The sequence below is a fragment of the Pecten maximus genome, chromosome 18, assembly GCF_902652985.1.
Source record: "Pecten maximus chromosome 18, xPecMax1.1, whole genome shotgun sequence".
NCBI lineage: Eukaryota > Metazoa > Mollusca > Bivalvia > Pectinida > Pectinidae > Pecten > Pecten maximus.
In genome coordinates, this window is record NC_047032.1 from 1350303 (window position 1) to 1365662 (window position 15360).

Genomic DNA, 15360 nt, shown 5'->3' on the forward strand with positions numbered 1-15360 from the left:
GAGTAATCTCCCCTATATAGTTCATCTCGTTGCTGTTATTTTCTGCTTGTGTCACAGCCCAACACGACTCCTAACTACATCTAATATTAGGGATCTTTTACAATCTGTATTCAAATGTCTAACGTTCGATTGTTTTTTCGTTTTGTTTTTGTAATTTTTTTTGTATTTTTTTTTTTTGTATGGTTTTTTTTTTGTGACAGTAGGTAACAATGATTTCAAAGATATTTAGTTTGAAACAGATTCCACATCAGACGGTTTCCCGTTGCTCTAGATAGCAGATGATGTTCACAGGCTCTGTAAGGCTGGCTTTCGACAATGAATAGCCACAACACTTAAAACCCAGTATGTATACACATCCAAAAACCTATTTTTTACAATGTTTTTATCAACGCTGAAATTTCAGTGTTGCTGTATCGTACATTTCTAAACAATTTAAAATTGATGTTGACAAATTTATTTTGCATTTAGAATGGCGCCCTACACACAAAACAAAGAGTGCTTCCTGTCTGAATATGTATATATTGTTTCGACAACAGTAGTTTTATGTATGTGACACTGGACCAAGATGGCCTGTCCCTTGTTATTTTAGACAACTTCTTCAAACCAAAGAAAAAATTCTTATCTAAGATTGATGTACAAAAGACACAAGTACAAGTGTATTTTTTAAAAAGTTTAATGTCTTTGCTTCTATTAAAAGATTTCAATTTACTTTTAATGAAAACAAAAGGCCCCAGAGCCTTTATCGCTCACCTGGATATTTCGTGATTGTGGTAGTCCTAATTAATTTACATCACAACTACTTTCCCAGTTTGGAGTCTGCAACTCGGTATCAATATTTGAAGTCAAGAATTTCTTTTAACTAACATTTAGCTTTCTGGTTGCAAACCTTTGACAATTGGACTTCAAAAACAATAGCAAAGAAACAAAATATACATTATACATTTACTATGATGTAACGCTTGTTTCCTTCCACCTCCAGATTTGTTTGACTAACAGAAGTGACAATACCATGAGTATGATACCCGTTGATTTGATTGATTTAAACCTTTAGTACCACCTGCATTACATTTTGTATCTGACCCTGATTTTTGACCTCAGTAAATATATTTACACTGTATATATAGTATGGAGTATAATACCACTCCCACTACATTTTGTATCCGACCCTGATTTTTGACCTAGGTCAGTATATTTATATAGTATAGAGTAAAACACCACTTGACTCCCACTACATTTTGTATCCGACCCTGATTTTTGACCTAGGTCAGTATATTTATATAGTATAGAGTATAATACCACTTGACTCCCACTATATTTTGTATCCGACCCTAATTTTTGACCTCAGTCAGTATATTTGTGAACTGAGTATCTCGATTTCATGTAAAGGTCAATAAATGCTAGAAGTTGAGAAGTAAACTAACGCCACTTATGACACAAGCTGACCTTGGTCCTTCAGACCAGCCATACGACATAAGCTGACCTTGACCCTTCAGACCAGCCATATGAAATAATCTGACCTTGGTCCTTCAGACCAGCCATACGACATAAGCTGACCTTGACCATTCAGACCAGCTGTACGACACAAACTGACCTTGACCATTCAGACCAGCCGTACGACACAAGCTGACCTTGACCCTTCAGACCAGCCATATGAAATAATCTGACCTTGGTCCTTCAGACCAGCTGTATGACATAATCTGACCTTGACCCTTCAGACCAGCTGAGCTATCAATGTCACATGTTTTCATTCAACAAACCTAATATCAAAACACTTTAGTTATTAAATCAGATCCAGAAAGTTCAAGTCCAATATTATAGAAGACGAAGATATTGTTGTGACATCAACACCAGCAAGTAAGATTTCACTCCACCTCGCCAATTACACGTTTCTTGCGTTCAGGTAAATACGGTACTTTTCCAGGCTTGCTATGTGCTCGGCGATTCGTCTCCCTGTAAAACAAAGTAGTCGCCACATATATTTTCTAAAAGTAGAATCTTACATCACAGCCTCACAACAGGACCAACTTCAATATGATAAAATGTAAGAGGGGAATTACTCTCAGGAAAATTATTGAAAATAAACAAAAGTTGTCAGAAGACAACACAGCCTGCAGAGTGGGTTGAAATTCAGATGTCGTTTTTTAAAAGTAGGTCAAAGGTCAGCAAATCTGCAATTGTAGTAGCAATGGAAAGGTTGTGTGACAAGGAACATATATCAAATATAAAATCCTATGTTGTATGGTTAATATATTGCAGCCAAGGTAAATGTTTTTAAAAGTAGGTAAAGGTCAGCAGGTCGTCATATGTAGTACCAATGGAAAGGTCTTGCCACACAGAGCACAAGCTTACAAACATTTGTACCCATAAAACTGTTTCAGATTTTTACCCACTTTTCAGTATGCATGTAAACAAGGAAATTGTCATTTAGATCCCCAGCCATGGCCATGATATCTCACTGAGATAATTATCAAAGATGGCTAGAGGTTAAAGTTAAAATGAAGGATGGAATGGAAGTGGTGATCAAAATCTTATCAACACATTGGAGGCACAGTCCCCTTTGTACACTGGTAGGGCATGTCTTATCCATTCCTCAAGTTTTTATTTTGATGTCCCAAATAAAACGAAAGTTATAGCTCAAAATGTTTTAGCCAATCAGAGGCTGTGGCGACCATCTTTGATGGATCTTATACTTTTTGAGAATAGTGTCAGAATCCCGTACAACAGGAAGAGGAGTCTGGTAAAAACAATAGGTCCCTAAACTTTGTTTTGATGACTTTATTAACCAGATTATGCTAAAAAATGTGATTTCCCGAACATAAACTGTAGTAAAATTTTATCCCCTCCCCTGGGGGAAACCAAACACCCAGGGTCATGAATTTCACAATATTGGTAAAGCACATAAGACTCTTCTATCTATTAAAAGTACATTGTATTGATTTTTGAAATTTCAGTCAATTTGACCCCTCTTTGCCCTGCCCCTCTAGGAAATAGGGACCATATAATTCACAACTTTGGTTGACCTTTGACTCTGGAAGGTTTCTGCTAAATTCTATTGAAATTGTTTCAGGGGTTTCTGAGAAGTCGAAAATGTAAATTGTCTACAGATGAAAGATGCACAACCACAGACCAAAGGCAATTAGAATAGGTCACTAGAGACTTCATCTCACATGACCTAATAAAGGAGATAAACGACGACAGTCTACCAGACACTAATCCAACACTAAGGTTAATATAACAGGATGTTACATACTTCCGTCTCTGTGAATCCTTCATGACTCTGTGTTCCTTGGCTGACTGGTATACTACGTGTGGTATATGTCGATGTCTGTTAATCCTCTTCACCAGCGGGTGGTCTGCAAACTTTTCCTTTAACTTATCACCATACTCTAAAGCTGTCTTTTCACGAGGTCGTAACTGTAACAAAGGTCACAACACTTTAATAGGGACAAAAGAGCACATAATTTCAAGTGAGCGTAATCGTTTATCTCATGCGATAAAGAGAAAACAACACATAATTTCAAGTGAGCGTAATCGTTTATCTCATGTAATAAAGAGAAAACAACACATAATTTCAAGTGAGCGTAGTCAAGGAAGTATGTTCTGCTGTTACACTTGTACCAGATATAGGATCAGATAAACAGAGTTGCTTTTTCTTTTATTCTAAAACAACACTATGTCACCATTAATATAGACAGAAGATGAGAATCATTCCTGTGTTGTTTGGACTATTTCTTTTGTGTCTGCTGTTGACCCAGGATAAAAATCTTACATTTCCTATATTTACTAATACATCACAGACTTACCACTCCCATTTTTTCATGAGCTCGGGCCTTCCAGATGCGGATGTTCATTTCGTCGGAGCCAGACAGGATATATTTGTTATCCAGTGTCCATTGTACGTTGCGTACTTTCTGCATCCTCTTTGTGTGGTAAATCTCCCTATACAGAATTCAGAGGGTGTAACATGTGTATTATATAATAGAGGCTATATCGGTAACAAGAGACCCATGGGGCATGTATCGCTCACATGTACCTTAAACCCAGTGCAACATGTGTATTATATAATAGAGGCTATATCGGTAACAAGAGGCCCATAGGGCCTGTATCGCTCACATGTACCTTAAACCCAGTGTAACATGTGTATTATATAATAGAGGCTATATCGGTAAAAATAATATAACACATCTACATTTAACTTATCAATTGTTGTTTATTAAAAGAGAAGAGAACAATACTTATCCTAATATAACCCCCTAACCTAGAGTAAAAAAACATTTCCATATTTATCCTCATAATCCTCTCCCCTAGTGTAAGTAATAGTAGTTTTGTATCAAAATTTGGGGAGGACTCATTTGTGAACTTCATTAGGGTCAATAATTGATGATTTTGCAAAATTGATGAAGGAGGCTTATTTGTGGACAGGGGCTTATTTTCAGATAAATACAGTAATAATACAACCTAATAACATCTAGTGGAGCAGTGCTGGAATGTTAGTTAATAATGTTTCAAATTTTGTATCTGATAATTAAATGTTCTCGCAGATCAGATCATGGATAAAATTAAAGTCATTTGTTTTGTCTGAGTTTTACAATCACAGAGGGATATGACATCACAACCATTTACCTGTCAGCCTTATCAGTTACATTGAATCATTTCTTTTGATACATACATTTAACCTATTGTGGTTAAAAATAGAATACAATTTACAAAGGAACAAGAGAGAGGGATCTTGGCACCAACCATTGAGAGATCTTAATCAGTCGTATAAAAAACTGATCTTTTCTCCACTTTCCCTTTTTTCCCCTCTCCATCTTAATAATTAACAAGAGGCCCATAGGCCTTAACAGTCACCTGAGGCTTAAACATATAACTGTCTTCTATGTAATTTACAATGTATTTCTAAACAGTTCTTAAATAAAAACATGTAATAGTAAAGTTTCGCCCTCATAATTCTAAAGAAATTTTAATCATTTCCATCAAAATCTTATTGCCCTGCATAAACTATAGTAAAATTAAAATGTGACCCAAATAATTAATTTTGAAAGAATTTTGAATTTTTCTATTTTTTCATCATTTGACCTTTGTGACCTTGAATGAAAGTCAAGGTCAAAAGATAAGCATAAAATTTGTAGCCACAAACATGCTATTTATGTGCCAGACATCCAGCCTTCATGTGTATAAAATTTTGGGATGATTTTTTAATTTTGGCAGGAAATAAATTGCTGTATTTTTTTTTTCAAAGTGCCATATCTCTGTCATTTTTCACCTAATTCAGTAAATCCTGTTCTTTCATATGAGATGAACAAAATTACTGAATTTGATATTTTTATTTTTGACCCCATAACAAGGCCTTGACCTTGACATTCTCTTATAACATGTCATTGAGAAAAGTTAGCCTTGACCAAATACTTACCAATTTCCAATGAAAATGAAGCAAATGATGCTAAAACATGTGAGTTTTCTATATAAACTATAGTAAAATTTACCCCCTCCCCAGGGGGAATGTGACACCCAGAGGCCACGAAATTTACAATTTTGATAAAGCACCTAAAGAACCTCCCATGCAAAAAGAGTATACCATTCTGCCATATCTGGATCTTGATAAGACAATTTTTGTCAATCAGTCAATTTGACCACTTTTGGCCCCACCCCTCTGGCCCCTGGGGGGAAGGGACCATATAATTTACAATTATGGTAGACCTTTAATCAAGGAAGGTTTCTGCAAAATTTTATTAAAAATAGTTCAGCAGTTTTTGAGAAGAAGTCGAAAATGTGAAATGTTAACAAACGATGGACGACACACGGCGACGGATGAAGACAGATCAGAAAAGGCCAACAAGTTTTACTCAGTTGACCTAATAAAAAGGGGAACTGACATTGTATATAAGAAGTCTAAGAGTGATCTAATAGAGAACTTCAAGAGTTCAAGGTATAACTATGACTAGATATAACCATGTATTGGTGTAGGATAACTGACCTGCTGTGTCCTTTGTTGACGGGGAAGATACGGAGACATTTATCGTAACTGCCGCTGACAAACTCATGTCCGGTAGGACTGTAATCCACGTCCATAACTGAATCAACAAAACGTACAAAATTGGGTCTTGACCTTTGACCTTTACATTTGTCAAGTGGACTCCTTGTTAAATTACAATAAACTTTGATTCGTAATCTTATAACCAAATGTTTATCAATGATAACATAAAAAATTGACCTTGGCCTCTGACCCTGTGACCTTGACATTTGGTCAGTTGATGCCTGTTTAATTCTGAACAACTTTACTTCATCTTGTCAGGACAAAATATTTATTAGCAAAAAGATACAAAATATGACCTTCACATTTGACACAGCGACCTTGACATTTAATCAGCTGATGTCTTGTTTAATTGTGACCAACTTTGTTTCATACTGTGATAACAAAAAATATTCATTAATGAAAAGATACAAAAATGTGACCTTAACTTTTGACCCAGTGACCTTGACCACCCTGAAACCAAATATTAGAACCCTAGTACACTTACAAAGGAGTTTACTGGTGCCTTTCAACACTTACACCAAAAACTTAACATTAAATCTAACATAAAAGTCTAAGTCCAAAATGCTTTAAAAAAAAAAAAAGGAGACTTTTTTCCCAAAAAAAAATCATTCAGACTCCAGGAAGCAATGATTAAACCCCACAACAATCGATTGTAAGGGAGTTTACTGATGCCTTTCAACTCTTGAACCAAAAACTTATCATTTAGAATTCAACACTAATGCCGGGCTGCCAACATAAGCTACCCCTCTCATCAAGAGGCCAGCTAAATGAAGAGAATAAATAAAGAATATCTCACCTGCAGCTACATGATCCATGTGGATGTTCACGGGAACGGATAGCTTTCTCATGTCAAAGGTGTACAGACTGTAAGTAAAAAACAACTGAAGTTATCTCCAATAACAAGAGGCGCAATGGGCCTCAACGGTCATCTGACTAAAAACCGTTGTACTATTGTAGTATACATACTCGGCAGAAAGTATAGTGGCACTGTTGGAGGCCATTGTGGATTTTGGACCGACCAGAAAATAAACACCACTTGGTAAGGACCATCTCAGGATAATTTCAGGTAAGTTAGTGCTGAATCCCAGTAGTGGAACTTGAGAAGAACTTTGAAATAGGTGTTGTTCAGGAAAACCATGAGGTATTTGGAACCAATAATATCTGACACACAAAATGGAGGGATTGGGAACTAATAATATTTGATGTACAGAATGGAGGGTTTGGGAACCATTAATATTTGATGTACAGAATGGAGGGATTGGGAACTAATAATATTTGATGTACAGAATGGAGGGTTTGGGAACCATTAATATTTGATGTACAGAATGGAGGGATTGGGAACCTGTTATATTTGATATACAAAATAGAGGGTTTGGGAACCACTAGTATTTGATGTACAGAATGGAGGGATTGGGAACCAATAATATTTGATGTACAGAATGGAGGGTTTGGGAACCATTAATATTTGATGTACAGAATGGAGGGATTGGGAACAATCAATATTTGATGTACAGAAAGGAGGGTTTGGGAACCATTAATATTTGATGTACAGAATGGAGGGATTGGAAACTAGTCATATTTGATGTACAGAATGAAGGGATTGGGAACCACAATAGCTATCATATTGCCAATAATGATCAATCATTTACATAAATGGTAATAGAGCTAATCTACACCAGTACATTTTTCTATTACTGACGTAGCATGAAAAGCATGTAAATTAACCATAAATGAAAATATCTTAAGCAAAAGTGCTGTGAAGCAAATTTCACCACCAACATTATTAAGACCAGATTCCACTCTGATATTCTAATTAGCTTAATTCAGTTCATTAAGTCTTAATCAGATTGCTATTAACACATCGTTCACCATCGGCTCAAGATACTTACTTGTAGTCTTCATTAGCGACAGTAAATATGAAAGCTTCCATAGGGTTCCAGGCTATTGCATTGGAACTTAACTTCAGAATCACCTGAGGAAAAGGAAGTATGTATGTTGATAAAGTGTTTAGTTTATCAATAACTATAACCAGGTACTCTAAATAGGATATTCATGGTCAGAGTTCCAATGTTTATTTTGGCAAAGGTAACAAAAGCGAATCAAAAGGCTCATTCAACATTTTTTTCCTCGACAAAGTTGGATTGCATTACAGGTGAAGCCTGTATAAAATCTCTACAAAGATGGTTGAAGTACTGGGGTATATTTAATAGTAACAAGAGGCCCAGAAGGCCTTAATCTCTCACATGGCCAGTTAGGAATTATAGGAAACTTACTATTTCCAATTTTCATATTGACAGTAATATGTCAGTGATGTTAGGGGAAACGGTATACAGTATTTCTAATTCCTTAATGTTTGATACCCATCGTGACATTACCTTATGGAGGGGTGAGGCTCCTTAATGTTTGATACCCATGGGGACATTACCTTACTGTGGGGTGAGGCTCCTTAATGTTTGATACCCATGATGACATTACCTTACTGAGGGGCGAGGCTCCTTAATGTTTGATACCCATGGTAACATTACCTTACTGAGGGGCGAGGCTCCTTAATGTTTGATACTCATCATGACATTACCTTACTGAGGGGCGAGGCTCCTTAATGTTTGATACTCATCATTACATTACCTTACTGTGGGGTGAGGCTCCTTAATGTTTGATACCCATGATGACATTACCTTACTGAGGGGCGAGGTTCCTTAATATTTGATACCCATGGTGACATTACCTTACTGAGGGGCGAGGCTCCTTAATGTTTGATACCCATGGTAACATTACCTTACTGAGGGGCGAGGCTCCTTAATGTTTGATACTACGGTGACATTACTTTACTGAGGGGCGAGGCTCCTTAATGTTTGATACCCATGGTGACATTACCTTGCGGAGGGGCGAGGCTCCTTAATATTTGATACCCATGGTAACATTACCTTATGGAGGGGTGAGGCTCCTTACTGTTTGATACCACGGTGACATTACCTTGCGGAGGGGTGATGCTCCTCTCATATCATACAAGATGATACTTCTGTCTGAGGCACAGCTGGCAAGTAAATCTCTCTGAAATGTAAAATTGATGTCACATTCCTGAAATATGCAGTAATAACTTTCTGGAATATTCAACATATTTTTGTTTTTTCTCCAAAAGGTATACCAGGTAGCTGTTTTCTTTTTATCTGTCCAAAATGTACAACAAAGATGGCTTATTTATTAAACTCATACCTTTGATATTGATATTTTACCTGTGGGTTGAACTTTTACTGCCATGAGATTGAATTTATATCTCTGATAGGTTAAAATTCTACTTCTGGGATTTAACGACCTTTATGGATTTGTCCATTAGTTTTCATTTTTTACCTCTAAGAGTTTAAACTTTGACCTCTACAAGTTTAAGTTTTATCTCTATGAGTTTTTAGTTTTATGTCAATGAGTTTCTACTTTGACCTCTTATGAGTTTTAACTTGACCTCTATGAGTTTTTTTTACTTTGACATCTTGAGTTTTCACTTTGACCTCTATGAATTTTCATTTTTTTTTGTCCATGGGTTTTCATTTTTTACCTCTATGAGTTTAAACTCTGACCTCTATGAATCTTTGTGTTTTACCTCTATCGGGTTGAACTTGACGTAATGCTGGCTATCCACACCCCAGGTGAAGCTGCGTAGTGGCTCCGTCCGTGTTGAGTCCCAGATATCCACCTGTTCTCCACATGTGGCGAATATGTTTTTAGCGTTGTGGTGACTTATGGACTGGAACACTGTCTGTTAAAGAGAGGAATATCGTCAAGTCAAAAACAGACGTATTGGGTCTGCCCCTCCGGCCCCAAGGGAGCCACACCCTCTGTTTATACATTAGATTTCCATTGTAGGGGGATCTCAAACCGAGGGAGGCGTGGCGAGTGTTTGGGAACATAATAATCTCCCCCGAGGGTTGAGATCCCCCTATCTCATCCAAAAAAGGGGGTGAATGATTATTTTTCTCTTACCCTGTTGTCCAATCCTAGTGCGAACCAAATCCAAACGTATGTAAATAACAACACGAGGACGGTGGATGACTGTTGTGATAAGGCTGCAGCAGACACTTTACACCTTACGATGTTGATTGTTTATTTGACCCAACAGTTACCAAATCACTGATTTTGAAGATTTTTACTACATTTTAAATCTTCCTCAAAAAGTATGCACACAGGTAAACAAGCAGACGAACATATGCATGTGTGTGACCCCTGTAAAAGTAGTTCCGGGTCAGGTCATAGTGACGTCACCCTATCAAGAACAAGAGCATGTCTTTTCCCTAGGGTGAGATAAGAAAACCTCACCCCGGTAAAATTGCAGATATTCCTGTCCAGGGTAAGAGAAAAAGTGATCCCTAAGTGTCCACCATGCTTCACAGGCAACACATGTACAACAACCATGTACCCTATATCTATTTTCTTCTTACCAGTAAAACATATATAAAACACCCATTACAAGAACTTGGTTCAGACTACATTTTCTTAAAACCTTTGATATAGGTTAGGAGCTGAGAACGGAGGTTCCTGTTCATAATGTTATATCCATTGTGATGTTACAAAAATAGGAGTCAAAATAATGCTTTTGAGAAATTAAATTCCATGTAAATTCAAATTATATATTCTGAATATTTCATTTTTCAATTTGACCATGTTTTGAAAATATGCAGATATTGTAGGGTGAGAAAAAGTGTACAGTTAAAGCAGACACCTTCTATACCCTAAAATGGCTACCAGTGAACTTACCTTGCCTAGGATCGTAGTCCTTGGTTCTTTTTCTATTTGACCTTCCTCATTTAGATTCCATTGTTTGATGACTTTGTCACTGCCACACTATTATAAAACATCATCTGTTACTATATATAGATTCCATTGTTTGATGACTTTGTCACTGCCACACTATTATAAAACATAATCTGTTACTATATATAGATTCCATTGTTTGATGACTTTGTCACTGCCACACTATTATAAAACATCATCTGTTACTATATATAGATTCCATTGTTTGATGACTTTGTCACTGCCACACTATTATAAAACATCATCTGTTACTATATATAGATTTAACTTGGCTAAGTGGATATACTGGACAGTAGAGAGAGCAATACAAGAAAGGGTTGTCGGATGAGAAATAACAGGAAAAAAATAGGTAAACAACTTTCAGCAATTAATCCAACATAACAAATGTAGTTACAAAATTTACAATGCATCGCATTACTGTAGGGCAGGCATAACCCAGTAAATCAGACATTTATAACGTAATCAACAATTCCATTTAATCAAATATAACTACACGTAACATACGGCCAACACATGTTGCTAGTTTACATAGGTGTCTGGTAGAAAGAAACTGTTTGTCAACATTGGCCAATAGAGCTCACATTTAATCTAAAATAAAGAAAGGATAAATTTCAATTTCATTTAATTGTTTACAGAAACATGCAATTTCTTAAACTCTTTACAAATACATAAAAAAAGTTCAGAATCAGTTTTAGAAATGTTTCTGAATGCTTGATCAATTCAACTTATTCCGAAGTGAAGTTCCTTTGAAGACCTCTTCGGGAATGGTATTTCACTTAAATAAAACAGTTTTTTTTCTGTTATTATGGTGACCATCCCATGTCATCCCATACTGACTACATGTAACACCAAACTAAAGAAAGATATACATATGCGTGATTTATTTTTCAATTGCCAACTGAGGACTGAATTTTCTGTCCTGACATACGTACCGATAGAAAGCGACTCCCCGTCGAGTGAAAGGCTAATCCCTGTACCATGCCATCGTGAGCCTGGACACAACTAACACACTGTCTGTGAGAGAGGTTCCACACTCGTACCTTCAACATCAATCAAGAATGAGTAACATTTTAATTTATGCATTTTTAGTATAGAAATAGTTTTGTACTAACTACAAAATGAAGTCTCTATGTTTACTAGTAAACTGTTCATCCCAATATAACAATAATTGTAAATAAATCAATGTTTTATTATTGTTATCAATATGATATATACATAATCTGTATTTTGGATGTGAAAATACTCCGAAAAAAGTACAATTGTGTCAGAACAAAGACAACCATTCCAAGATGTCTTAAGTGAATTTTAGTAATAGACTCATTGTCTGTCCCTAAAACTGGGATTTGATTTAAACAAAATGATTAAATTTAGAGTTTTTAACTTATAATAGCATTCACAAAACAATAAATGATTAAACACTGGATTGTGATAACATTTATGCATGATAATTTAATCAGAGGAAATAACTACCAGGTGATAACATCATGATCTACTTGGTTCTATTTTTAACATTTATCTGAACTCAGAAGGGTTCTCAAGTGATGGCAGACTCAACAGCCACAAAAACACTAGAACCCTTCGAAAAGAGCAGAAAATTACCAGCAGAAATGGTCAGACAAATTACTGGTCAGGCAAATAATTGGCCAGATAAATTATTGGTCAGGCAAATTTTTGGTCAGACAAATTACTGGTCAGACAAATTACTAGTCAGACAATTACTGGTCGGACAAATTACTAGTCAGACAAATAATTGGCCAGATAAATTATTTGTCAGACAAAGTTTTGGTCAGACAAATTACTGGTCAGACAATTACTGGCCGGACAAATTACCGGTCGGACAAATAATTGGCCAGATAAAATATTGGTCAGACAAATTTTTGGTCAGACAAATTACTGGTCAGACAAATTATCAGTCGGACAAATTACTGGTCAGACAAATTATTGGTTGATCAATCATTCTTGGTTATTATGCATACCTCTCCATCACAGGCACCTGACAACAAGTGGCTCAAACTCGTCGGATGTTTACACAGTGTGTTCAGACCATCTTTGTGTCCATCCAGAGCACCGACAAATGGCTTGGCGAATACCCGTTCAAGTTTGGTCGCATTCAAGGCACGTACATATTCACGAGGCGTTTCGAACGGGTGAAGACTTGGGTCATAGTTGCGTGGAACTGAATAAAAAATTACAGTTTACATGCCTTAATCAGGTCTGAGATACATTTCAAGGTAAGTAATATGACATGTACATTATACATATATTATATTTGTAGGTCTATAATGTACATCACTGTACTGTTACAATTCATAACAAGAGACCCATGGGACTTAACGGTCACCTGAGTTCTGAAATACATACTGATAGTTATGTGTTTATTTTCTAATTAAAGAATTCAACAATTTTCACCAGTGTGACCTTGAAATTACATCAAGGTCATTGATTTGAACATACATTGTATTTAAAATTTGTAGCCCTTTATCTCAGAATGAAACTGGCTCAATATCATGGTTCTGGGACTCTTGGTTAATGAGAAGTTGTTTAAAAGATTTTAATTTATTTGACCCCTGTGACCTTGAAAGTAGGTCAAGGTCATTGATTTTAACAAACTTTGAATTCCTCCGCACCAACATGCAACAGGCCAAATATCAGGTCTCTGTATGGGCCTCTTGGTCATTGAAAAGAAGCTATTTAAGGGTTTTAGCCTATTTGACCAATGGCCATGGAATTGAACAATTGAATAATTTGAACAAACTTCCTTCACCCAAGCATGCTACATTTTTTTTTTGTACAGCATGTATTGACAGAAAGTATTTCAAAAGAAGACAAAGTTACATAATATATCATGAGCAATATTAATGCATTCCTGATAAACCTGTCAGTTGGATGTCAAACATCTCTACACTACATGTATACACTGTCAAATAAATTCTTTATTCTTTAAAAATATTTCTGAAACAAAGAGATTATAGCTGAAATTCTCATTCTTTCGACCTAATACCATCCACCTTCTGCCTGGCACCTCTTCATGTCAACACCATTGGTCAAGTCATCATTACTACAAATATGTGTGTTAGTTATGCCAGTAATAAATCTTCTCTTATTCACAAGACAAGACCTGTTCACCAGCACTTTATAAATTACCAACCATCACTTTTCTTTACTATTGATGTCTGTGATTAAGTTGATAATTTGTGTCCCTAATTAGTGTGAAATACATGTTGAACACGAACAAACCTCATACCTTGTTTTGGAAGAGAAAGCAGGATTTAAAATGCAGATTTCCTTAAGCTGATATCAAACATCCGTAATATCTGATCGGAAAATTAGTACCAAAATTAGACAACACACTATATATAGCTGTTCATGGTGAATTTGAACGTTTTCTGTTCACACATTTTTTTGAGAGTATGACAGGAAATTTGATGGCTAGCCGGCGATAAATACCGAACCTAAATCATTGTTAATGGTTAGTAGGAACCTTCCAAAGATCGGGCGAATCCTTATACCAGCCATAGGTACTTGTGGACATGGTATTATAATACGATGTTTTGAACCAAAATATTAATGATTATTAATATGGCCAATGTACGATATATTTAAAAAAAAAATAAACATACGATCGCAATAGAATAATTTACTCGTCTATATCGTAACATTCTGATAAAGAAATCATAATCGTGTCCATAAATACTTGCGATACCAGCACGCGAGAGAAAAAAATCAACATCGCCAGTCAAGATGAATGGTTGAATACTGACCTTTGTGAATATCACGTTTGGTTTCTCTTATGTATTCGTCTGGATTTCTAGAAAGAACTTTGATTTTCAATTTTGAGCTCATCTTTCTTCGTTATCAGGATGTTCATTATGAGAATGAAACGATCGCGTGTTTACACATGGGAGCGGCCATTTTTAAAGGGAGGTAACTCATGTCAAATTGACAAGAAGGGTTAACACACCTAATTCAGACACTCGGCTGCAGTGATATGAGATCAATTTAAATTTCACATCATTTGAGCAGGCAGAACATTGAATAAAAATATGACATTCAGAGGAAAATTTCAATTCAATGATAATCATATGCGGCTTTGAACTGGGTTTTTTTCATAGTGTTATAATTTATCCTAGACTCTTGTACTGTATCATCGACTCTGCTGTTAGAGGCTTTCATTCATTCTATTAAAACTTTATTTATAGTCGGTACATATTACAACAAATCAACATTAACCCTAGTGTTCTATCAAAACCGACTCCAACAGTAAAAGGCATCCACAAATACAAAATAGAATAAATAAAAAATAAGTAAAACATAAAAGCATACAAATGTATTTACCTGGTTTAAAAAAAAAAAAAAAAAAGGCTAGGATGTCTCGTTCGAACTACATTGTAGGTCCATGGAATTGGATGAACTGTGTCCAGATTTAGACTATAAATCTGAACAATATGGAATTAAGGTTTTACACAAGACAAACAAGATATTGATTAGCACCTTTCAAAATACACTGAGAGTTCGATACA

The 15360-nt window shown here is 35.8% G+C and overlaps 1 protein-coding gene across 2 annotated transcripts; it reads right to left on the reverse strand.

The window, feature by feature from the left end:
* Positions 1–657: 657 nt before the first annotated feature.
* LOC117316431 (DDB1- and CUL4-associated factor 13-like) lies at positions 658–14759 on the reverse strand. Of its 2 annotated transcripts, XR_004529858.1 has the most exons (13): positions 14602–14759; positions 12817–13016; positions 11773–11880; positions 10784–10870; positions 9633–9788; positions 9011–9088; positions 7927–8009; positions 6834–6901; positions 5978–6074; positions 3804–3939; positions 3251–3414; positions 1341–1950; positions 658–1259 (listed from the first exon to the last, which is right to left on the reverse strand). XR_004529858.1 is itself a non-coding variant. In XM_033870998.1 (12 exons), exons 1-12 carry the CDS (start codon positions 14681–14683, stop codon positions 1863–1865), a joined length of 1347 nt encoding a protein of 448 aa, XP_033726889.1. In that variant the 5' UTR covers positions 14684–14759; the 3' UTR covers positions 658–1862. The 2 variants fall into 2 exon arrangements, 1 of the variants encoding a protein (XP_033726889.1); XM_033870998.1 differs by having other exon boundaries at positions 658–1950.
* Positions 14760–15360: the final 601 nt, after the last annotated feature.

Bases quoted from the DNA above. Each gene is read 5' to 3' on its own strand.
- LOC117316431 (XM_033870998.1), bottom strand. From the start codon at position 14,683: ATGAGCTCAAAATTGAAAATCAAAGTTCTTTCTAGAAATCCAGACGAA. The intron at 8,010-9,010 runs GTAATGTCACCG...CCTTTTCCTCAG, and splicing joins GAGCATCACCCCTCCGCAAG to GTGATTCTGAAGTTAAGTTC. The intron at 6,075-6,833 runs GTGAGATATTCT...TTGTTGATTCAG, and splicing joins CATGGATCATGTAGCTGCAG to TTATGGACGTGGATTACAGT.